At 36.2% G+C, this 25,554-nt stretch overlaps 4 protein-coding genes and 1 long non-coding RNA gene across 6 annotated transcripts; 1 reads left to right on the plus strand and 4 right to left on the minus strand.

Annotated features, from left to right (window-relative positions):
• Window positions 1–170: 170 nt before the first annotated feature.
• Window positions 171–3,824, minus strand: LOC119983651 (ribose-phosphate pyrophosphokinase 1-like). The gene is made up of 9 exons (XM_038827343.1): window positions 3,606–3,824; window positions 3,310–3,492; window positions 2,848–3,096; window positions 2,611–2,754; window positions 2,087–2,254; window positions 1,830–1,899; window positions 1,591–1,672; window positions 935–1,094; window positions 171–531 (listed from the first exon to the last, which is right to left on the minus strand). The coding sequence occupies exons 1-9, from the start codon at window positions 3,714–3,716 to the stop codon at window positions 493–495; spliced, it is 1,206 nt and encodes a 401-aa protein (XP_038683271.1). The 5' UTR covers window positions 3,717–3,824; the 3' UTR covers window positions 171–492.
• A 595-nt stretch (window positions 3,825–4,419) lies between these two features.
• Window positions 4,420–7,236, minus strand: LOC119983741 (NADH dehydrogenase [ubiquinone] 1 alpha subcomplex assembly factor 3-like). The gene is made up of 5 exons (XM_038827466.1): window positions 6,938–7,236; window positions 6,654–6,770; window positions 5,962–5,996; window positions 5,590–5,690; window positions 4,420–4,761 (listed from the first exon to the last, which is right to left on the minus strand). Exons 1-5 carry the CDS (start codon window positions 7,114–7,116, stop codon window positions 4,675–4,677), a joined length of 519 nt encoding a protein of 172 aa, XP_038683394.1. The 5' UTR covers window positions 7,117–7,236; the 3' UTR covers window positions 4,420–4,674.
• A 344-nt stretch (window positions 7,237–7,580) lies between these two features.
• Window positions 7,581–12,519, minus strand: LOC119983319 (protoheme IX farnesyltransferase, mitochondrial-like). Its single transcript, XM_038826989.1, has 7 exons — window positions 12,080–12,519; window positions 11,616–11,745; window positions 10,719–10,856; window positions 10,495–10,628; window positions 9,574–9,699; window positions 8,860–8,963; window positions 7,581–8,220 (listed from the first exon to the last, which is right to left on the minus strand). The coding sequence occupies exons 1-7, from the start codon at window positions 12,424–12,426 to the stop codon at window positions 7,838–7,840; spliced, it is 1,362 nt and encodes a 453-aa protein (XP_038682917.1). The 5' UTR covers window positions 12,427–12,519; the 3' UTR covers window positions 7,581–7,837.
• A 380-nt stretch (window positions 12,520–12,899) lies between these two features.
• On the minus strand, window positions 12,900–15,621 carry LOC119983989 (protein NRT1/ PTR FAMILY 7.3-like). Its single transcript, XM_038827729.1, has 4 exons — window positions 15,503–15,621; window positions 15,093–15,310; window positions 14,060–14,622; window positions 12,900–13,935 (listed from the first exon to the last, which is right to left on the minus strand). Exons 1-4 carry the CDS (start codon window positions 15,609–15,611, stop codon window positions 13,077–13,079), a joined length of 1,749 nt encoding a protein of 582 aa, XP_038683657.1. The 5' UTR covers window positions 15,612–15,621; the 3' UTR covers window positions 12,900–13,076.
• A 5,643-nt stretch (window positions 15,622–21,264) lies between these two features.
• On the plus strand, window positions 21,265–24,819 carry LOC119984722. Of its 2 annotated transcripts, XR_005464958.1 has the most exons (7): window positions 21,265–21,497; window positions 21,613–21,736; window positions 22,463–22,681; window positions 22,894–22,972; window positions 23,060–23,168; window positions 23,333–23,456; window positions 23,536–24,819. It is a non-coding gene; the product is annotated as an uncharacterized LOC119984722 (long non-coding RNA). The 2 variants fall into 2 exon arrangements; XR_005464957.1 differs by lacking the exon at window positions 22,463–22,681 and having other exon boundaries at window positions 23,536–24,818.
• The last annotated feature ends 735 nt before the right edge of the window (window positions 24,820–25,554 follow it).

The raw sequence follows: 25,554 nt of genomic DNA on the forward strand, positions 1-25,554 counted from the left end.
TATTACATTTTTTATTTTCTACCAAACTAGCCGCTTTTTTTTATTTATGTTTTCACCCAAAAAAAATAAAAATAATTTCCCTTTAGTCACTAATGTTGAGCACATTCCAAATTGCTTAGACGTGGGGTTTGGTGCAGAATATAAAAGACACTACTCAGTGAAAGTCCTCCAAGAAGAAAGTGGAACACATATGCATTATTAGATCACCTGCTGAGTGAAGAGTATGACCATACAAAGCAAACTTCATTACAGCAAAAGACACAAACAAAACATTATACATGAATTACAAAGATGAGATTTACAACCCCATACGAATTTCTATGGACCTGTGATGAGTTTATTGAAGCTACTTATAATTGGTTGACTGTAAACAACCATTGACAACAAACAATTTGCATTTATCTACATAAGATCTCAACTTTTATATGGAAAATTCTGTTTCCGAATGGCTGTAAGGAAAGCTGGGAGGGAAATCTGTTGATGCGGATATGGTCAGTCGATGCCCAAGCTTGCATAGGGTTCAAACCCCCCCTGACAATCAGAAACAAAGATCCAAATGAATATACTCATGACTTTAATCTCAAACGAACGATGATTCTTTATAAGAGATTATCTAAATTCAGAATGAAGATGGTCTTTAATTCAACTTGGGAAAATCTCACAGATTGATCATAGATATAATTCTAGAGAAAAAGTTAAGAATCTAACAAGTTAGGGAATGGAGACATCCACATTTGCGATACTACGAAAATTTGGACTCTTACGGGTGATGAAGAATATGATTTAGGATCTAATTCCTTCACATGAGTGAGACAAAAAATATAGATGAAGGCGGCAATACCCTTTAATGGTGTAGAACAAATAATTTCAACTTCTAATACTGCGAATTAATAATTACGTCCAATAAATAATTTTCCTGAATGATGCTACTCACCGAGCAGTCATCATGAATGCGCCATATGGTCTCGCCAAGGAGGTTTGCTACTGACAAGACTGTCAGCTGTGGAAAATAGTTCTTCTCTGACACAGGGATGGTGTTTGTTATGATCACTTCTTGAAACAGACCGCTTGACAACCTCTCTATTGCAGGAGGACTACAAATAGAAATTATAAAACAACAGTGGTAGCAAGGATCAGTCTAAAAAACAGAAGAAAAAAAAATCAAATGATACATCTGGCAAGCGTCACATATGAGAGTTTTCCAATGCTTCGGCTCAAAGACAGTAGAAACTAATTTTTAGATCCAATGATGCTGCTTAAATATAGCAAAAATGAATTACCATCCACGCCTTCCTAAAAAAAGAAATAACACATTTTCCCTCCTTAATTATCTTGCTAATTCTACCCACTAATACACTCTCATTCAGCTCATAAAATTATTCAAACTACTAAAGGTGTAGACCTACTTCATAGACCCGCTCAAATAAGCCTAATAGTCATAGAAGAAAAATTCCAAAGAGGGAAAAAACAGATTTCTTCTTTTCTTTGTTTCCGCTAAAATATTTGATGCATGATCAAACAATGCAGTTTATTAAAATAAACTTGCCGAATACAACAAGGAAAGCTGGGAACTAGAAAGGAATTAGGTACCTGAAAACAGCATGGGTAGTACATGCATAGACTTCCCTGGCCCCCTCTTGGTGTAATAGAGCTGCACCTTTGGCAATAGTCCCTATAAGCAACCAGCCAAAAAAAAAGCTATTTCATGAGTTTCTTATAAACTAACACCTGCTAAGAACATTGATACTGAAAAGGATAAAGAAGCATAGTTTGTGCCATGCATTTTCCAATTGATGCAACCATCAAATAAGATATTCAGCATATCTCACCAGCTGTGTCAATCATGTCATCCACCATGACAGCAACTTTACCTTTCACATCACCAATCAAATTCATTACCTGCAAAATCACATTGATGACATCTTTAAGGAATATATATATAACACTATCCATCGAGAGAGAAAAATAAGCATGGCAAGTATAACACAGTGAATTTTCTTCGCAGTGGTTATTAGCACTTGAAGGTAATGCAGAGAAAAAAGGGGGTGATTTCCAACAAGAAAAGCAACATATAAATGGATCTGACCTCTGCAACATTGTGCACATGACGTCTTTTATCCACAATAGCTAAAGGTGCATCAGATAGTTTTTTGGCAAAAGCACGTGCTCTAGCAACACCTCCAACATCAGGTGAGACCACTACCAAATCGTCAGAGCATATAGTCTTGCTGGCAAGGTAATCAAGTATCACAGGCTGGTGATTCACAGAGAGACAAAACAAATCAACCACTAAATTAATTCACCAATGGGAAACATACTACTAATGAGAGATTTTGGATTATTCATCGCTTCATATGAGAAGGCATGCAATAAGATATTGCCTAAGTTCCATTACGATGATGAAACCTGAAATACATCATTTCCAATAACACATCCTTAAGTTAATGTTTAAAAGCAATGGATATGTATGAAAACCACCCATAAGTCATAATGAAATGAATCTTTTTTAGCAATGCCAACTTCATCCAAATTCAACTCTACCACCAGGTTCACATTATATTCCACAACTTTAATAACAATAAAATCTGAGGAGCAGAGTGATTTAATTACCTGACCATACACATGATCCACTGGGATATCAAAATAACCCATGGACTGCCCAGAATGAAGATCGCAAGCAAGAACACGGTTTGCACCTGCTTCGGTAATCAAATTTGCGACAAGTTTGGCAGCAATTGATTCACGCCCCTGAGTCTGAACAGCGGTATGAGAAAATATTTGTCAAAGCATAACTGAGTTGAGCTAAAGTGATTCATACGCAGATGCTGAGATTCATCATAAAGTTACCTTCCTATCAGCCCTAGCATACCCAAAATACGGAATTACTGCAGTTATAGTCTTGGCTGATGCCCGCCTACAGGCATCAATCATTATCAGAAGCTCCATAAGATTCTCATTTGCAGGTGGGCATGTGGGTTGCACAAGATACACATCACACCCCCTAACACTTTCTTGCAACTGAACATAAATCTCACCATCCGCAAAACGTTTTATCTTAATTTTTCCAAGTTCCAGACCCATGTAGCAGGCAATTTCCTATCAATTCACAAGAACACATTAGCAAAAGTATACATGACACATTTAAGCCTACACAACATTTCTACAAGATCGAGCAAAGTGAACAATCAAGAAACAAAGCCTTCAATGTAAGTTTCAGACCAAATGATCACAGGTAACACGGCATGTAAAAAATTACATTATACCATCAAGTTAAATATCACTTTATAAAGGCAGAGGAGTAAGTCTCACCTGGGAAAGAGCAAGATTTGCAGTGCCAGAGAAGATGCGGAGTCTTGTGTCATGCTTGTTTTCAGAACTGTGTAAATGGGTAGATGAAAGCAAGAAACTTGGAAACGCTGGTTGAGAATCAAGAAGAGGTAGCTGTGGCTTTCCATTCTCAAACTTGAGTGGCTCCACCAAATTACAACACCTCTACAATCGAGCGAAAACAAAACGGAAGTAAATCAAAAAGAAAGAATACACGAAGAACATCGTAAGAGAATGAAATGAACCAATGGAGTCGAAGGGTATGTGATTGAACTTACGAGGACGAGTGGGTGTGAGTGTTGTCGAAAGCGAAAGAAATGATCTTTCGAGAAAAGACTTGTGGGAAAACAAGTGAATGCCGAGCTGGATGCCTGAAGCAGAGTTGCCATTCTGGGTGTGCTTCTGTAAACTGAAATTAAACTGTTTATGGAAGGGATTAGGGTTTATGCCAATTTGTGAGACAGAGCATTGTGCACAGAGAGAGAGAGAGAGCGAGGCAGAGAGAAGTTTTAAGCACGAAACATTACATTGGGCCATAACTCATTTAGCAAGGCCAGTAAAGTGAACAGAGAATGCTCTGGGCCCAAATCCGGAAAATAATGGACTTCGCCTCACAAAAAAGGTCGCTTGCTTTGTTTGTTGATCGGTCCTTATCGGGCCCCCAGGACAAAAGGCCCATTTTATTTGGGGCTCATAAGCCCGTGACTACCTCTAAGGCCCCTTTTTTCTTTGCTTACTGTGGAGCCTAATGTTTGATAAACGATTTACGATACTGCGAAAGGGTCATTTGTTTGCACCAGATGCAAAGGCAAACACACTCTCTCTAAAAACACAGGTTATTTTAGAGAACCTTATCTATACATTTATATAGTAGTATAACACCCGCTTTCAATTATTTTGCAAAATGACATTTAACACTACTTCGAGTAATTTTCCAAAATGACATTTCACGCTACTTCAAGTAGTGTCATTGTTAAAAACAAGTACAATTGACACTACTCGAAAGAGCAGGCATGATCATGTGCCAAAAAAACCCAAGGCACATTTGGAAAGCACTCGGGGTTTCATTAGATTTCAGTAGGAGACCAAATATGGAGGTTAAGATGAAAGTCCATCCCCATTATTCATCAAAAAGGGTTTACAAGCATCAAAATGCACCTTGATGAGCTAAACACAACCTCAAGTACAATATACAAATATCGTGGACTTTACAAGCATGCAATGGCTAGCCAAATGGGGGAGTGAGTTCTTTTAATGATTTTTTTTATGACAGGAGCCAGGACGTGAAATGCATTGGCTGGTCAATGAATGGCATGAAGAGAAGAATTGCAACTAGGCTTCTAGGTATCATGTAGAAACTCCATGTGGGATAAGCGCAGCAGCCACAATCCTGCCTTCTTCGTTCAATATATTGTAAGTTGATGCGGCATTTCTCTGTAGAAAAGATGGAAAGTGAAAAATCACCCACATTTCAATATACTAGTCAGCAAAACATCTTACAAGTCATTACACAGATGTTTTGCTCACACGATTTATCTTAAACAATAGTATATTATTTTAATTAAACGAATATAATCTTGTGCAAGTACCAAAACACAAATGTATTGACTATCTCAGTTATGTCGATGGTAAAGAGAAAAGAACCGTGCCTCATACAAAAAAAGGGGACTAAAACTTGTTTGCAAACCTAGTAACACTAGGTAACATCCCTTCCCCCAGCCCACAAAACAAAAAAGAACTCCACTCCCCTCTCTCTTTCTTCCTTTTTGGTGCATTAGGAGGGCGATCGTCATCGTCTTGATGCTTTAAATGTGATTCGGTGTTTAATGATGTTCTATTCCAGGCCATCGAGAGCCTTGAACAGTTGGACTCTAGTGAAACGATGGTTTAACTCTTAAATGGAGAAACAGAAGTACTGGTCAACAGAATGCAAGATCTAGATCTAATAGAAATTTTCTTTTATTTGACTCATACAAGTACTCATAATTGCATCATTTCATTCACTTATTTGATGATTATCTAATAGGTAAACAACTCCCATGCACAAGGCACTCGCACTGGGTGGGGTCGGGGACTGTCAGGATGTCCACAGACCTTACTCCCACATAACATGTGGAGATGCTATTTTTAGGAATTAAACATGGTTTACATAATCACCATTTTATTTGTTCCCAAGGAAAAAAAAAATCAGAAACTAAACTATATTAGCGGTCCGAGAAAGAAAATTTTGGAAAGACGTATTGTGAGGCATAAGAGTATTACCGAGTCAACAACTTCTAACTTCATGCCAGTATACCGAATGAAGCGCCTAAGTTCAGGATCCACAGGTTGAATGTTCCTTCCACAGCCAAGGATCAGAATTTCTGAATGCATCACCACATATGAAGGGTCAATAGGTGAAAGGTTAATAACAAAAATATAAAAAGAAGAAAACTGGAATTTGATTTTGACCGTGTTAGACTGGCTCTTAAAATGACAGGTCAAGTAAGTACCATGACTAAGCAGTGGACAAGCATCAGTCCTTTTCTCCTCTAGTTATTATTTATTTTTCTATGGTGAGGCACGTATCACCTGTATCAATTACCTCATCTCTCCCACAAAAAAGAAACACAAATATGATATTGGAAGTATTACCAGGTATAGGCCGCATGATCTGAAAGATAGATATGCTGCGTCATAGAAAAAATAATAAAGCCAAGACAGATTAGAGACGCATATAGATTTCTTCTCAATTTAGCTTTTAAAAATTTACCGTCAGCCTCTTTAAAAGCAACTCAAGTAAAATTCAGTATGTCATGCCTTACAAAACTACATTTATTCTTAAAACATGCAAATATATTAGAATTAATCTTGGTCCAAACCAAAAAATTAATTGCAACAACCCCAAATCTGTGCACATTGTCCATGATATTTGTGAAAAACAAAAGGAAATACTCAACATCTAACATACAGTAAGTTTGCTTCAGATTATGCATTCATCAGAAAAATGACTGCTCTATGCCTAAGGACTTTCTTTTCTCTCTTTTCCTCACATAAAGAAAAAAAGAGATGCATAACTCATATGTTCGATTTGCTTTCAGATGGACAATACTGATCTAATCATTGAGTAGCTGATTGTCTTCAAAAAAAATTTCTCAGTTCAATGGAAGCTAAGAACAGGTTCCAAAACAATGTTTTGACTCATCTATTGCAAGGACTCGCTTTATCAAACAAACATAACCCTGTAAGTCAAAGCAGAATCAACATAGCTAAACATGCCATAAATTACATTAATTTCAATCAAACATAGGGGACCAAGAAATGCCAAGCACCCAAAAAGTATATACCTGTCTGGAGTAATCTCACAGAACTTTTTGGGAGACCAAGACATGAGCAAATTTCCCAAGCAGAGCAAACTGCCTTCATACCGAACCCCGTTCACTGTGAATCCATCGTCATGATACCTAGTCGGCGATAAATCAATCGCAATCATTTCAGTAAAAAATCGAAATTAAAAAATGTACAGTTCCAGTTACGACAAACCAATACATTAGAAGGGGGAAAGTCGGAGAACATGCATGGAGAAGTTAAAGGTAAGACAAGGAAAGCAAAAAGGGGAAAGAATCGGTACTGTTGAAAGCGGAGCTGGTCTTCGGGGACGTTATCGATGAGATTGATCTGATCGTAAAGGGAGAAAGCCCGTCTCAACGATGGCAACGCGTGATTCTTATATATTGACTTCGGACGTTCCTCCCTCAGACTCTGTATCAGCTTCGGAATCGCTGTTATCGCTCTCTGTCTCACCGTCATCTCTCTCCCTGCCTCTACTCTCTCCGTCGCTTTTCTTCGGCCTCCAATGCATTCTCCCTTCGATTCTGTTCATACACTTTGGGCCTTAGGCCGGGCTTCCGGGCCAATACAGCCCAAGATAATATAGTTTCTAACAAAAGCCCAAAAGAAAATACATTGAGTTGGTACCAAAGTGAGCCACCACCGTCGCTTTTTTCACATTCCTGAATCCTGATTTCCTTCGCAACGAACTGCTTTTGTTCGAGAAGGTCCCGTTTTTGCCACCCCGCTCCACCATGTCTATTATTACAATTATTTATCACTTTAAAAACTAATATTAAAAATCAATACAATCGATCTATCAAACCTACAAATAACACAAATATTTACAGAATATAATTATTGATTTCAATATACGTTAATTATGTCATAGAGAGGAAGCAAAATGATAGAAATCATACTTTTAACAATAAATTAGTCTGAAATTTTCCGCTCAATGTACACCACTATTATTATTATATAGAAAAAATGTAAACTTTTGTGCACAAAGCTACAGCAGTGAACAGGAGTTGGAAATAGACAAAATATACGCAAACTTTACCCCACGTAATTTGTGAGACTCTTTTTCAGGAATTGAACATTCGACTTCTAGATTATACCCCTACAACTCTAGGCCACATGTTTGCCTGCAAATAAATACATGTATAGAGAACAAATACAAAATTTTTAAAGAGTGAAAGTATCAAGAAGCAGAATAAGATGGCACTGGCAGAAAAGGAAAAGGTGCAATGGAGGCATAAGCCACAGGAGGACGAGCCTGTGTGCCAACACCGGAATGCCTGGTGTTCTTCCAACCAACATTTCCATCATCTTCTCTTACAGTTGGATCTGAAGATGAAAGCTCGAATATTGTATCTGAACTGTCTTCTGTAAGGTATTGTTGGTTATCAGAGATTCGGTGAAACAGGAGCCCAGACATAAATACGGGAAGATACAAAAGGCTAGCATGGAACATCCTTCTTGCATTTGGTGTCGTCCGGTGTCGGTAGAATGAAAATGCTGAAGCGGCGATGGCTAGGGTAATGGCCGATGATTCAAGAGAAAACCAACCAGAAGTCAAACCCCCTGCAGACAAAACAACCTTGGCAACTTAAATGATAGAAATCTGCAAACTTGTTATACGTCTTAAAATGAAATTTTTTTTAAAAAAAAAGTCCGCTTTCTATATCCTGAAAGTGAGATGAGAAAACACGACTACAGTGGACACTCGAGAGTCAAGACCATGAAGAGAATACAGAAATAACTGTATTTGTTTACAATCTTCTACTTGATGACTTATATCCATGCAGACTATTTGTAATTTTGTATGATAAAAAATGGTAAACAACGCTCATGTACAAGACACTCACAGTGGGTGAGGTCGGGGACATGTAAGATATACACAGTCTTTCCCGCATAATATTCAGAAAAGTTGTTCCTGGGGTTTAAACCTGTGACCATTGAGCCACATGTTTGCCTCTATGATACATACGTAACTTCATGTGTATGAAAGTATAGGTGCTCTGTACATCACTTGAGGATTATTTAGCGAGACTACTTGACATATATTAATCAAGTATTAATAGCAATATAGCATAGAAAACAAGATCAACAGAGACTCAAGGAACTTGCTTCAAAGGACCAAAACGTTTTAGAGGACGTGGATCCGGAGGATTTGGGGTGGAAGGGAAATATATTATCTATTAATATAAGGCTGGAACTCACAGTAATAGGGTAAGAAGCCCAAGGGAACAAGATATAGGCAGTTCCTTAAAGCCACCAATGCAGTTTTGTGACCAGAAGCATCCGCAAGCGATAACATCCTAAACCTGAAAAGCCAAAAACAATCAAAAGGGGAAAGCATTACATCCTAAACCTGAAAAGCCAAAACAATCAAAACGGGAAAGCATTGAAAAGACTCGAGGTAGATGCACCGCAGATCAAGACCACAATTAAAATGCTCAGCCCTGCCCCCCTCACCTCTAATGCCTGTAGGCAATCATCTTCACAATATGTTCTCATGACCTCCTTTCCTTTCTTTTTTCCTTTTTTTCCCTTATTTTCGGACAGGAGAAAGAACAATAGGCAGACATGGGTTGGGAGGGAAAGAAACAGAACAACAGGAGGTTAACCTACATTGTTATTCACTGGCTTGTCAGAATTATTTCACAATCAGAATTTTTTTTGGATATATATAAGATGTTCAGTGTATGTGCGTACTTAGTAGCACTACTGTCCAATAAATCACATTGTGATTGTGTTTTTCATGCCCCTTGTGCAAACTGGAAAACCATTACATAGCCAAAATATACTTTTATCAGCCGTCAAGCCACCCTTAGGGAATCTTGAGTAAAGTTTCGGATGAAACTTGATGCCAAAGCAAGGAACAAATGATTTATTTCATAGATAAATACACCAAATGACAGTATATCCACTTACCCCCCAGCAGCATAATCACTTCGGCACAAATATGCAAGGGCCATAAAGTGAGGTATTTGCCAAAAGTAAAGAGCAGCAGGGAGAATCATTGCATTCAGTGAAACCTGGCCAGAGGCTGCAGCCCACCTAGAAATCAAAGCATACTAGTCAGAATAAGACCTGCTTATAATAATTTCAATTTAAATTCAAGCCGTCATAGAAGTGTCCAGATATAGGGGGCAAGGGGGAATAGGAACCAGGATTAACTTAGGGTTTAGATGCTAGGCAGCCTCCTTTAAGCCCTTACAAAAACTTCAGATCTGACAAATTGATGGTACAGCATGTCCAGAGACAGAGCCATAATGAAGACAGAGCCATAATGAAAAGACGATCCAGAAGTGAAACTCAAGGTATTATACAACGCGTTAGAATATAGTTATTCAATTTTCAGTCTTTTTCATATGAAAATACAGTCCATTTCTAAAGAGAACTTGGCATATTTTAAAATCATGACACCCTCAAACATTTTTTAAAGATATATGCTACATCACTCCAGGTCCAGGGCATGCCATGCCAATAACCGGATTCAGAGATCGAAGGATGGCAAATCAGACCTCCCCAGACTCAGCCAAGCCTACTGATGACGGGATCACGGGACACCATATTTGGGCCTTTTGAGATAAAGAATGAGGAACCAATGCAGCCTGAATGTGAACGAGAGTTACAAGTTGGAGATATTGGTATACAGTGGATGTCTTCAGTGTCTAGACTCTAGAAATAGGCATAACATAATTTACAGTGTAAATGGGCATGGAAAAGCACAAGATAACTATGTAATTTTAAATCCATTCAATGACAGAATGACTCCTAACTCCTAAGTCCTAAACAAATCCTAAGAGAACCAATGCAGTTAAAAGATCCAAAAAACATGAAGAGGATTACCCAAGGAGAGGAGGAATAGCACCAACAATAGCCCCAACCCACGTGTTCACGGGATGAATCTGCTTTAATGGAGTGTACACAAATGCATAAAGAATAAGGGTTGAAGCTGCAAACCCAGCTGCCAACATATTAGCCTGCAACAACCTTGTGATGGAGGTTACAATATTAACTCTACCTCAAAAAAGGGGTAAATAACAAGTATAAGATGAAACTTAATCACCCACCTTGCTAGCTAATATAGCGGTTCCAGCTAAACCAGCAGAAGTTGCAAAAGCAACAGCATGAGGAATAGTGATGCGCCCTGAGGGTAATGGTCTTTGCCTTGTTCTCTTCATCCTAGCATCGTTGTTTTTTTCAAACACCTAACAACATACAATATAAAACCGCTTAACTGAAAATTCCAACTCAATATTCAAAAAGGGTGACATCCGCATATCTCCTCCCATCCCAAGTTCCATTTGCAACCCTGAAGCAGAGTCCGCATCTATAACACCATTTCAATCTACACTAAATTTAATATCATTATAGGATGAGAAATGAGACCATTTGATCCGAAGTAGGGTACTACCAACGAATTTATCAAGATATGATGCAAGAATACCATTTAAGATGGTTTGAGAATGTACAAAGTAGAGATAGTGGAACAAGTAGGAAATAATAAAGAGTAGTGGGACAACAAAAAAAAAAAGGGGATGAAAGTGAAAAGGATAAGGGTTCTATAGGATTAGTGGCGAGTGTCGCACTAAATAGGAATGATTGGCGAAAGAAAATCAACAGTGGACACCAATCGACTTTGACAATGGATTCAAATAGCTGACCCAAATTGATTGAGACAAAAGTTTTTTATTATGGTCAAAACATCATCGAGCTTGACCAAGGCAAGGTCTAAAGTGCAAACTTCTAACTTGCAAATCAAATGAATCATTTTGTGTGGTACGCTTACCAGAGCGAGTATTAAGTAAGCTCATGAGTAAGAGAGCGTGTCAAAGCAATAATTATTAATTGGAAAATTAACGTCAAGCATTTATATAAATTTTAGTTCACATTTCCAAACCCAATCATCACGATTGAATTAACAAGAATTCAGAACAAAATTTTGTAGTCAAGTCTCAAGAGGAAACCTGATTTAACGAGTTGGCAGATGCAGCAACCATCATGGTACCAGCGCAAGTCCAACAAAGCCCGGCTAGATCAACAGCATTGCCACTCCCGAGAACATATCCTGTGCCAGAAGTTGCAACAACTAGCAAGCTGGAAATATTGCAAACATAAGGCTCAAAAAAAGTCAAGAAACATAAGTTCAAAACTTCAAATATTCAAAAAGTTAATAAAAACGCAAAGCAGTTTGACGATCAATTAAAGGACTGGGTAGCCAACAGGAAAATTAGCTTAAGTAGCCACTGTATCTGGTGAAAAATTCAAATCCCGAGCAGATACTATGGCTTAATTCCATGTCACCAAAAATGCAGTGCTCTTATATCAACAAAGCTTCTTACTTCATCATAATAACATACCATCAGAAACAGCAAATTGGACTAAACAAAGTAACAAATCACATACTGAATCAATGAGGGCTAGCTTCTACCTGAGACGAGCTTTGGAGAGCTCCCAATAACAGCGACCGTAGTAGCGAGCGAGATCAACATATGCCGAAGCCAAAGAGGAGAGCTCGCCGATAGCGCCCGAGGAAGACACAAATCCTCGAGCTCCATCGGATTTCTGATTGAGAAACCCTAGCCCTAATCCAATTTTCAATGAATCCGAAGGAGATGTTGCGGTCGCGGAAGGGTTCGACGGCGGTGACGACGAATAGTGAGATAACAGCTGCGATCGAACGACGCCGTTAATGGCGGACTTTGATAACGACGATGAGACATAGCTATTAGGATTCAATAGCAGCCTCGAAGATAATCTCAGTGAGTTCCTCCACATCGTAGACGAAAGATTCCGTGTTTTCTGATGAATAGAGTTCCAGTTTCGCGAAAGAGGGCAGAACAGCGAGTGGCAGAAAATGTAAATAGGTGATAAATGTCAAAAAGAATGAGTTGGATAGCTGCGGGTGAGATACAACGTCACCCTACCAATGATAATGTTTCTTTAATTACCATTTTAGTTTTGTATTAATTAATTATTTAATATGATGATTAAATTACATTAATAAAATAAATTTTTTAAGCTTTTTTCAAGACCCAAAAGACCCACAATCAATTTAAAATACTCGATGTTAAGTGAGGTCTACATGTGTATTATAACCAATGACTATTTCACGTGCCACATAAATTTAAGAGTAAATTGGGGATCATATTTTGGGTGGACATAACATTACTTTATATATATATAGATATAGATATGGATATAGTAAAACCAAATGTATAAGGTAAACAATAATTCCTATATATATAAGATTTTCATAGTGGATGGGATTGGGGACAGAGGTATGCGCAAAGACCGTATTTAACATTGTAAACTCCTTTGAAGAGAGAGAGGGGTTTACATAAGAGGGGGAAATTACACAATCCAGTCAAGCCATTTCTTACAGTGCCTCCATATAAGCTTGTGCTCAACTCAGAAAAGTTGAAAAATCATGCACTTTCTCCACTACCCTTCCCTTCAAACTTGATGTATGTATACCACTTTGCACACACAATGTAGACCAGAAGATCAGCAGTTGTCAAAGCTGCTAACAGGAAGTAAAATCTGTCAAGATGGCCTTTGTTGAGGTTCCCAGGAATCCAACCAGGCAGATCATCACTAGTAGAGATCTTCATAATCATGGTGACAAGCAAACTACTCACATAGTTTCCAAGTGATATTGATGTCATACAGAGTGCACTCCCAAAGCTCTTCAAACCATCTGGTGCTTGACTGTTGAAGAACTCCAGTTGCCCCACATACATGAATACTTCAGACGCTCCCACTAGTACATACTGTGGAATTTGCCAGAATATGCTTAAGGAACTCGAGTTTTTGCAGGTTACGCAATCCTTTTTCGCGTACTTTAGCCTGAATAACTCCACTAGTCCTGCTGAAACCATTGACATTATTGCAATCACAAGCCCAATTCCCATCCTTTGGAGCTCAGTTAGTCCTTTTTTATTGTCCTTTAGCCTGGCTACAAAAGGGTCGAGAACTCGCCGGTAGATGAATATGAAGGCTGCCACGCTAAGTATGTCGAAACTAGACATGCTCGCTGCCGGAATGTGGAAGGTTGAAATGTTGGTTTGCATTGCAGCTCCTTGTTCAACAAAGAGTGATGCCATTTGAGTGAAAACTACTGAGTAGAGTATGGTGCAGAGCCAAATTGGCAGGAGTCTCAATATGCATTTCACTTCTTCGACTTGTGTCACCGCGCAAAGACGCCATGGATTGGGAGGAGTGTTATCATTTTTTACCTTGTCTGTGTTATCTTCTGATGTCACTACTGCTGCTCTATCCAAGAATCTGATAAAGCATACATCATCATATCGGACCATCAGTCAACAGAACTTTCAACGAACAGCTTGTGATCGAGCTCGATAAGAACAATGAGATGCAGAGTTAAATTGAGGGAAACTTAGTTAACTACCTGAATCCTTCAGTGTGAAGAATTTTTCTATCTCTATCTCCAATATTTTTGGTTTCATCGGCTTCGAAAAGATGATGTTCATTTGGGATCATCACAACATTCCTTTTCCTTATTGCAGCAACAAATACTTGGCAAAATCTGGACAAAGGGTTGCCTTTGGGAGTGAAGTGTCTGTACCTTGGAGTTCCACAGAGGAACAAGATTAATGCCAAAGTAGCAGAAACAGCAGATGCCCAAAACCCTAATGCCCACATCCCTTTATCTTCAAAATAACCCAAAACAGTGTTTGAGAACAGTGACCCAAGATTCAAAGCCAAGTAGAAGTAGCTAAAGAATGCTATCTTGGAGTGCCCTTCATCAGGGTGCTCCTCATCAAACTGATCTGCCCCAAATGTTGCTACGTTGGGTTGGTACCCTCCATTTCCTAAAGCAATCAAGTATATGGAGAAATAGAACAATCCCATCCGATACCCTGAGTGAGATCCACATGGAGTTTCTTCACCTCCACAACCCCTAGGCTTGACCAAGAATGTATAAGTAGTTATGGATAATGACACCAAACCCTGTTTAAAAAAAATGATTAGAGATGAAACTAATTACTCGGGTCGCCAATTCAATCCGCTCTACGCTGACGACAAGAAAAATAACACAAAAACTGTTGGACATGGGAGTTGAATTTGTTGATTTCTCGCATTTGCAATAAGTTATCATAGTGAGCTTCACCATCCCTGTAAGCTTTCAGAGAAGAGTATGAAGAAGACGGTTTGTTTGGAAAGTATAATCAGATTTCTTGAGCAAACAAAACAGACTTAGTTCTACTTAAAAGGAAAGAACACAATAAAATAAGATATATCCTGTACTGTACGAGATTAGGGCTTCAGAATCATCCCACCCAAAGAATGGTTTGCGCCTAAACTACACTATACATTTATTCTATACAAAGACTCGTAACAATCCCAACCAAAACTTTTTTGTTTAGAGATGAAAATAAGAGAAAACATTAAGTTTTTTGTTATGGAGGCTTTGAACTTACAAAGACAAAGATGGACTGAAAGATTGCACAAGTCTTGTACCTTCCCCAGTAAGAGTCACTAAGGAAAGCACCAAGAAGAGAGAAAATGTAGACAGTGCCAGTCCATTTGCTGACATTATTTGCAGCCTCTGCATTATCTTGGCCTATTACTCTTGTCAAGAACACAACCAAGTTCACTCCAACTCCAAAGAATGCTAGTGTTGCCAACCCTTGATTCACTGCATCATTATTCATTAATCAAACACTTGAAACTCATTGATCAAGAGACAGAGCATGGTGGGTAAAGGTAAACAACACCCGTGCACAAGACTCTCGCAGTAGACAGGGTCGGAGGAGACAAGCAAGATAGATAAAAATCCATCAATATTATTATATATGCTTGTTGGGATTTGGTGATTAAGATATAGTACCTAGTAGTAGAACTCCAGCAACCCAAGTTCCAGTTCTAGTACGGATTGCAGGATGACCATGTCGATCAACACTTCCATCCAAGGTTAAAATCTCTTGTTCCATATTCATGTATGGTCTTTAGGGGCCTAATTAAAGATTTCACAGAGTAATTAATTTAGAAAAAAATCAAACACATAATAAGAAAATGGAGATATTCAAATTAATCCACTTTGTTATTGTAACTTGCAAGATCGTGTGATAAGTGGAGCTTCAGATATTGACAAACAAAGTTCACGGATTTCCTATTAAGTCTTGTTCAACTTTTGCGGAGAGAACGAGACTGAAACCCACAAAAGACAGTTAACTCGACAAAGTGCCTAAAGCCTATAGAGGATAATTAACTCTACAAATTCTCCCACGTGCATTTGCCTTTTACAAGGAAACAACTCCGAAACTGTTGTGGGTGTAGATTGAACTTGCGACCTATTACATTTGTAAGGACTTATGCTAATTAATTCACCATCCCACCCATAACTTTTTTGTTCACTAATTAAGTTTTAAGACATAAGCAAACCTGAATTACGTGATTAAAGCACAAATAGAAAGGAAAATTAAAAGGAATAGAACATATATGTATACAATCATGATTAGCAGCAACTGCATGTGTTATCCCACATCAAAAGATACAAAGATTTATTCCTTAATTATAAAAACAACCCCCTTCTTTACAATCAACTAGGCCCTTCCCAAGTCCAAATAAGTTGACTTGTGTTATCAAAGTCGTGTGTGCCTGATGTATACACGAGAATCGGACAATCCAAAACGTACAATATAATTGGTTGTATAGGCGGCATAGATTTACAAGGCATGCAATAGTTTTCTCGGAAAACAAACCAATTAACAGAAAGCTTGCTTAACCCACAATACCTGTTTGGAACGACCCGGAGAACCTATATAATTGGTGTATTCCCGGATAATGTACGCTTTTACACACAGAATGCAAAAGAAAAAAATAATAATGGGGATCAGAGAATAGTACAAAGAGAGTGAAACAAAAAAAACAAAGTGGGTGGGAGGGAAGAGGTTTCTCTGGTGGATATATATAGAGGGTGGTGGGAAATCCATCAACGGCTGTGAATGCATGCATGGACAAGAGGTGGGCCCCCACGTACGTCGTAAAAGGAGGGAAATTAATGAGCTGGAAAGCGACAATGCAACATGTGTTTGATACAAACAGTCATCAACATCATTATTTTTATTTTTTTAAACCGACAACGATATCATATAAATTTTTCAACAAAATAGTACTTTTCATCCCTCAACTATTGATCGGATTTTATTTTCGTCCCTTAACTTTTTTTTCCCTTTTTCGTCCCCCAACTATGGGAAAGTACCATGTTTATCCCTTGAATAAATCCGACCATTGAAAAATCCTACGTGGCATCATATTGTTCGTCAGATCAGGTTTTTCCAACCTCATTCTCACTTGAAAGGACGAAAATGATACTTTTCAATAGTTGAGGGACGCAAATGAGAGAGAAAAAAACTTAGGAACAAAAATGAAACTCGCCCCATTAGAGAGGGACGAAAAGTATCTTTTTGCCTAATATGGGTCTAAACTTGACTTAGTCACGCTTGCATGCACACAAGCTTATCACCTAATGATAAGATAAGTTGAGCCAAAACCCAACACTTGACCATAATAATACTCCCTCCGTCCCATATTGATTGTCTTTCTTTCTATTTTGGGTTGTCCTAAAATTAGTCACTTTTATTCATTAATTAACAATTTTATTGTTATATTTCCAAATTATCCTTGTTTTCAAGAGGAAAAAAAAAGTATTGTCATAAATAAGGACAAATTTAGAATAACATGATTATTTTGCGTGGTTGAATAGTAATAAAAAGTAATCAAAATATAATTATATATTAATATGAGGATGAAGTCCTTCAACTTTGAAGGAAATCATATGTAGATGGGGTAAGTTCTCTTGATGCAAGTATGATATCTCTATGAGGTTTAAGGGGAAAGAAGATGTGATTCATGTGAACTTGTGAAAAGTTGGACCTATTAGTATGGGTTGTCAAAAAAACCTCGCAAATCGAACCGATCATCAAACATATCGATTGGTAGGTTATTATAAAATATTTATTAGTGAGAACTGACTGAAAATTTAAAAAAATCGATTAAACCGTCAATAACAAATCGAAATATTTATTAAATTTATGTCAAAAAATACTGGAAAATTTTTTGACTGAACCAACCTTTTCGTACCCCTACCTATTAGAGCATCTCCAAATTATTGGTAAAAAGTAATTTTAGGGGGGTGCTTTTTCAACTTGCCTAAGATCCGCTCCTGCATCCTATGATATTAAATGATAATGTCTCTTTCGTGCTTTGCGATATTAACTGGCTGCAGCTGGCTCTGACAGGAAATTGACATATTTTTTTTTCTTTGAAATTTCGTGTAGGACCTTAATATGGCATGGACCATGAAATTACTTGAACATTTGTACTAGTATTGATGTGTGATTTTGTGCTCCATCTGGCGTAGGGTGTTTGTAAACCACAAACTTATCAGTTGTCTTCTTCATTGTAGTTGTACGTCTTGGAAACGCAATAATATGTGAAGAATTCCCAAAGGCCGAGCTAAGAATTGACGATGGGGTGGATTAATGCTTCTTTGATTCATGCGGATGCAACATCTCTGAAATTTTTTTAAGACTATTTTATAACAATATAAATTATTAAAATGATATTATTGTTGAACATTCATCCTAATATTTAGTCTCATAAAATAATCCAAAAAATTAATATAAATACATATTAAAATTGATGAAAATTAATCAAAGACCATCTAAGATGTAATTAAAACATGAAAGTATTGTTATGTATTATTATTTAATATATATAATAATAGAATGAAGGTTATTGTTATGTATTGTTCATTATTATTAGATAATAAGTTAAAGCAAACTTTCCAAACGTCATAGTCTAAATATATAAACATATACACACAAAAGATAAATAGAAATATATATACATAGTACGTGGTGGGGTGGGGAAACCACACTAGGGTGTAGTCCCCCCTCCCTGGGTGTAGACCCCCACCCTCCCCCATAGTTGGACTGATTAGTGAAGGAATATGGATATGGAGGATGAATATATGCCCAAGACAAGAGTACACTCACTTAAAATAATCACTTTTTAAGGATGGTTCGAAGAAAAAGTTTCATTTCAGAACCTTTTCTTGTGTTTGGTGTGGGTCCCATGTAAAAAAATTATAGGTTTTTTTTTTAAAAAAATTTATATTAAATATTGTATTATATTTATACTTAATAAATTAATTGTAAATGAGTTGCATGTTTGTTTTTTTTTTGATGTGGGTCCCACTTCTTTATATTAAATATTGAAGATTTATATTATATTTAAAATTTATAAATTAATTGAAAATAAATAAATTAATAGATTTATTTGAATAAGATATCCCTAAGTTATATTAGACTTAATAAATTAAATTTACAATTAGAAATATTATAATTAAATAAATGAAATAAATAAATTTAAGAATACAAAAAACATATTTTATACAACTTAATCGCTAATAACAGTTAATAATTTTATCTGACATCTCAATTTATTTTACAATTTTAACTTTTTTTCACAACTTAACGATTAACGTTAATAATTAACACAATCGATTTACCAAAATACTTTAAATCTCTAATTTTCCCGAAAAAATATGTAAAACCAAATTCCAACCGTCAAACTTAACTGCAGGACAAAAGATTAAGACAACGTTTAGTGACTTTTCCAACTAACCCACTTCATTTAATATTTAGTGATAAATGAGTGTTTGCATGCACTTCATCATCAACCAAGGATCGAGGGAGGGGGATTACACAGAGACAGAGAGAGACTAAAAAATATACATAAAAATATATATACACATAATATATATATATGTATATATATTATGTGTATATATATTTTTATGTATATTTTTTAGTCTATTTTTATTGTGTGTGTGAACAATACAAAACAATAACTTTCATTCTATTATTATTTATATTAAACAACAATACTTACATGTTCTAGTTATATCTTAAATGGTCTTTGATTAATTTTCATCAATTTTAATATATATTTATGTTAACTTTTTGGGCTATTTTATGAGACCGAATATTAAGATGAATGTTCATCAACAATATCATTTCAATAAGTTGTATTGTTGTAAAGTAACTCTAAAAAAATTTTCGGGGCAGAAACCATGCTAAAATTTTCAGACAAATCAAAGAAGCATCAACCCACCCATCATTAATTCTTGGCTCCGCCCTTGTTTCTAGCTGAATTTCGAAAGGGAAATGATAATGTGTGTGAAATTGAGGATTTTTTATGAGGATGGAGAAGAACTTGGTCATAACTGATTAATAACTACAACTATTTATCGTTAGGTGGTAGTCCATTTTTGAAATGCAAATGCTTCTCTATAGTCATAACGGTGGGACTAAACTAATTTTATTACTTTGGAGAGGTTATAATTTTTTTTTTGAAATGCTCATAGCCACACACACGTTAAACCATGCTCAAGGGAGGGGCATCAAGGCTACCACAGCGGATGAAAACTATCCAAATCCCAACCCCCTGATGAGAATGAAATCCTGGATCTCAAGGTCCTGAACAGACAACCTGACCACCATATTACCTCCCATTCTCGGAGAAGTTATAATTTAGTAGAGGTGTAGTTACAATTTTTTTTTTTTTAGACTTAAATTATTCTTAGTGCAAGTGATATAGAGGTAAAATATGCACTACAACATGTCAAATCCAAAGTATAAACATTGATAAAAGAGTTTCGTGCCAAGAAGCTCTAAAAATTTTGGCTTCTTGACAAGCAAGAAATATTTTGGTTTCATCAAGAAGATATTCATGCTAACGAGTTATTACGTACCCGCAAATTTAAAGATGTGGTATACTATTGTCCGTTTTGGATTGTTCGGTTCTTGAAAATACATCGGGCTGGCTACACACAGCTTTGTTCCTCCTTAACCCAACTACTAAAGGTCAAAACCCAACTCATTTGGATTAGGAAAAGAATTTATTGGATGTAAGGGAGTGGACTTGAGTATATAAACCACTCTTGATTGGGAGACCCAACCAATGTGGGATATAACATTATAGTCAATATGTAAACTACCAAGTCCACTATTATGCTGGCGTGGAATCGTTTATATCTATTTTTCTGGGGACTAAATAATATTCTCTTTGCAAGTTGAACTTCGCTTTCCATGGACAAAGACGGCAAGCACTAAATAGTGATAAGCAAGTGGTGATCGATGGTAGTATTCAATTCATTCACGGCTTTTAATATCTATACCTATATATAAAGCAGAGGCTCTAACAACCCCTGCTATTATTTTGACACCTAAGCTGCTAAAACTCCCTCTTTCTTCCTACGTGGACTCTCTATTCTTCTTTTATCCCTATTTCAGACGCCGACAAATTCTCAAATAAAATACATGCCGAAAGCCAAGTAAAAAAAAAAAACACTAAATACAGAAAACGAAACGTCTTCTACCCTGTCATGTCATCGTCGGTTCACTGATTCTCTCTATATAAAGCAGAGGCTCTAACAACCCCTGCTATTATTTTGACACCTAAGCTGCTAAAACTCCCTCTTTCTTCCTACGTGGACTCTCTATTCTTCTTTTATCCCTATTTCAGACGCGACAAATTCTCAAATAAAATACATGCCGAAAGCCAAGTAAAAAAAAAAAACACTAAATACAGAAAACGAAATGTCTTCTACCCTGTCATGTCATCGTCGGTTCACTGATTCTCTCTCTATGTTATTATTCTCAAACATGGCCTCCGACAATTTGACCAACAACAACGCTGTCTTGAAAAAGCTTAAAGCCAATGAGGACTGCCGACGCATTCGATTTTGGTACAGATGGTTGGTGTGCTCCTCAATTTCGCATGATTCATAGCTTGGTTGCGATTAGCCGGCTCAGGTTAGTGTAATCGTAATGTTTTGTGGGTCTTTGCCATGTTTCCTCGATTAATTGATGTTTAATCATAATTTTGTGTCTAAAATTATTGAATCCTGAGTCTTTGATTTTGGTACAGATGGTTGGCGTGCTCCTCGATTTGGTGGGGGATGGAGTCTTTGATTTGCTGTGGGGGATGGAGTCTTCGATTTGCTGTGGGTGTTTGGCCTGATTCATAGCTTGGTTACGATCGGTCGGCTCAGGTTAGTGGTAATCGCAATGTTTTGTGGGTCTTTGCCCTGCTTCCTCGATTAATTGATGTTTAATTATAATTTTGTGTCTAAAATTATTGAATCCTGAGTGTGTTCCACAACAAGCGAGAGGTATAGAAAGATTTTGTTTTTTGCTTTCTTTTATTGTTAATCGTTATGAGGTGATTGTTGATGTTTTATTTTACATGGGTTTTATCTAATATGATTATCTATTTATTGGCCAAGAGATTTTATGAGTTTCGTTTTCTCTTCGATTGAGTTATGGGGTTTATTATGGGTTTGTCATCGATGTGTGTCATAGGTGAGGGAGTAGTGGGGGTTGGTCGACATAAGAAGAATGCAGGGGTCTGTGATGGAAGAAACCACCGCGTACTTGGTGATATCGATAATCTTCTTTGAAGTAGTTAAATCTAGAGTTTTTAACAGATTATTTGAGTTCTGTGGGTATTTAGGGTTGCTGCCACTCACTTTCCTTAGTTTTCTTGTCTCTCCTCGTGTGATGGATTTAATTTTACAATTAAGCAAATAATCTTTTACTTTGCAGATATGGATTAGCTCAACAACCTATTGTACAACAATAGTTATAATGAAACGTGCCAATGCTGTGTGTATAGCCCTTTTTTTTGGTTGCATGGCTATTTTTTTTTTTGGAAAAAATTAAATTGTTGAGAAAAGCGCTAGATATGTTTTAATTTTGAATGAAATTTTATTTTTCAGGATGGGGTTAGGCTGTTAGATCAGAGTGTGTTTGATCTTGGCTAAAACCATTATATCAAATGCTGCTACCCTTTCATTCATGCCTCTTCGACGATACATTTTTTTATCCGAGCAAGGGGATTAAAAACTAGGTCAACAATGAATTGCAGATGACCAGACGGTCATGCGTCATGACTCATGCCAATGTTGCTTAACTCTTGCTTTCTGTGAAAGTTCTAGGTTGCTCCTCTCTTTCTTTTATTTAATTTTCTAGCATCTTTTCCTGAGAGAGATTTTATTTTGAGATAAAGCAAATAATCTTTTCATGGGCAGATATGGCTGTGAGTCTAGCCTTACTTTTGGTTTCATGATGCTAATTCTTTTTGGTGAATTTATATATGTTAAGAAAATAGACTGATCTGTTTTAATTTTAATTAATTTCAATTTTGCAGGTAGGAGTGAAGCTGTCAGATGGAAGGGAGTTGTTGACCAAAACCATAAGATCAAATGTTCCTAGATCGGCTACCTTTGGTTAGTTGAGGATGCTTCTTAAAGCTTTTTTTGTTTATTTAACATTTTATCTAAACAAGTTCAACAATGCTTTGTTTGTGCTAAAAGGAAGATTAATTTCAAGAGTATGTTAAGGCCCCATCCTTTCTTTCTACTCACATGTGTGTTAAGCTGATGTTTTGGCGCCAGCTACAGGTTGTCACCATTTTCTCAGGAGGTAATTACTTTTTTTTATCATATGCTTCATCTGTTAAGCACTTGATGATGCATTTTATCAGGGTAGGATTTGGATTTCAATTTTTCCTATGTGATAGTCATTGAAAATTGTAGGTGATTTATGGTTTTTCATTTTGGCAACTTATTTGGCCTTTGATGGTTTAGGTTCGAGCAATTGGAGGTGCCTGGCATAAGGTCCTTTTTTACCATGATAGTTGCCTCAATCTCGGATATAAATTTTTCCAAGAATGAAAGACATGTACTTAGTCGTGACCATGTGACTATCGAGGTAGACTGTTTTGATATTGTGTTTGATCTGTTACTATTTTTTAATTGACTGTTGATTTCCTATATTGGTTCCTGGCTAGGTTCCACTGGCAGAGGAACATAATACCCTTGCAGCAAGTCCAGCCAATCCACTGGAATTATATGGTAATGCCTCCTTTTGTCTAAGTTAATTGTTATGGTATTTTGAGGGATTATATCGTCCCTACACGAGCCCTAATGTTCAGAATTATTTTGATGTTCTGGCATAGTAGGTTTGTTTTATTCTCCTTCTCCTCTTTAATTTTTTTTTTAAAAATATTTTGTTTACCTAGAATTGATTTTAGGTTCATGAGTTCATCGGCTGGAGCATTCATTGTATAATATCTTCTTCTATTGACATACTACTATTATATAATATATACATCCAATGTATATATTCGTGGATTGAATTTTGGATTGATTTCTTTTTCTTATGTTGTTTGGTTACATGAAACTTTTAATTTTCCGTTTTTATTTGAATTAATTTATAAGGGCTGTTGACTGCCCTGAAATAATGAACTTTAATCTGATATGAGTTTGGTCATGTTTTGACATTTAAGGTATGATTGTTGGTTTTTTTTTTTTTTCTTTTCTTGATCTTTCTGTCTTTAAATTGAGCTGTTTAAATTGGGAAGTCATTGCATATGACAAACTTTGTGTAGGAGAAAAAAAAGTTGGTGTAGTAATTGAGGTCTTACTGAAAGAAATATTGGTATTGTGCTTCTAATCTGCTGAATGTTACAGATTTTACAACACAAAAAAATGAAGGGTCAAGAAAAGGCTCTGAGTCCTTAATATGAGTTTTGTAGTTGTCTTTGTTGTTGGTAACTCTGCAACCGACTCTCAATTAATATAATTGGTTTATGTTTCTGAGTTGGTGCTGATTGTCAATGGGAGATTAAAGGTGTAATCATGGTCCTCTATGGAGAAAAAAAAACAGGAGCCAAAGAGAGGAGGTTAAGGGGCCCGTGAGTCCCAGATTACAAATGGCCCAAGTCCTAGATAAATCTTTACTTCCTCCAGGAGAAAGAAGACTAATTTCATCTCTGTTATCCAAGTCTTTCTCCTCTACTTGACTTGGTTAATCACCAAGTATGATTAGCCTCTTCGTGGTGATACAGATTTCTATTTGGTCCATTTTGTAAGCAATTATGACCGAAACACTCTGATACTTGCATAAACCCATTTGTTTTCTTTTAGTTAAGAGGTTCCTTTTTAATTTCCACATAGCTTTAAAAATGCGTTTGTGTGCATACAAATTTGTGGGGCGATCAAACTCTATTCACGGAAAGTACCGGTGATGCTTCACTTTAGTTGCTGGGATTGTAAAATTACAATAAATTTTAGATGTGGTTATTGTAAATTTACTTTTAAAAAAAGCTGGAAGAATAGTTTTATTTTATTTTTATTTTTATTTTTATTTTTATTTTTAAAATTAACAATTAATTATTTATTACAATACACTTCTAATGTGTTTAACATCCTATAGTTTTACAATTTAATTTTTTACAACTGCACTTAATTGTTTTAAAGAATTGTAGTCTTTTTCATTTAACGTGGCCTTCAATTAAATAACATGTCATTTAAAAAATTAGCTTATTAGTGAAAATCATATGTATTACAATAAAAATAATAAAATTCTAATCAAATTCAATTATGAAAAGTAATAGATTGTAAAATATTTGAATTAGTATAATACCAATTCACATAAATAATATTAACAATCAAATTCGACACTCACAATAATTATTTTTTTCAATCATAGTGTGTGGAAGTTGACCAAAGAAATTGAAATAAAATTTATAACATCTATAAAAACTAAGAAATAAATTCAAATAATATCTATACTATATATAAAAACAGAGGCTCTAACAATTGCTCTCTTCAAAACCAATAATATAAATTGCTCTGTAATTACACTATAAATATGAAATATGTAAAGTTATATTTATATAATTTTACATATATGAGTATTATAAAATTTTTAAAAAATATTTTTTTAATCTCATTTTATAAAAAAGAATAACAATTTTGGTATGAATACTTTTAAAATTTTACTTCAATGTACAATAGAATCAACA

The sequence above is a fragment of the Tripterygium wilfordii genome, chromosome 18 (genome assembly GCF_013401445.1).
Source record: "Tripterygium wilfordii isolate XIE 37 chromosome 18, ASM1340144v1, whole genome shotgun sequence".
Lineage (NCBI taxonomy): Eukaryota > Viridiplantae > Streptophyta > Magnoliopsida > Celastrales > Celastraceae > Tripterygium > Tripterygium wilfordii.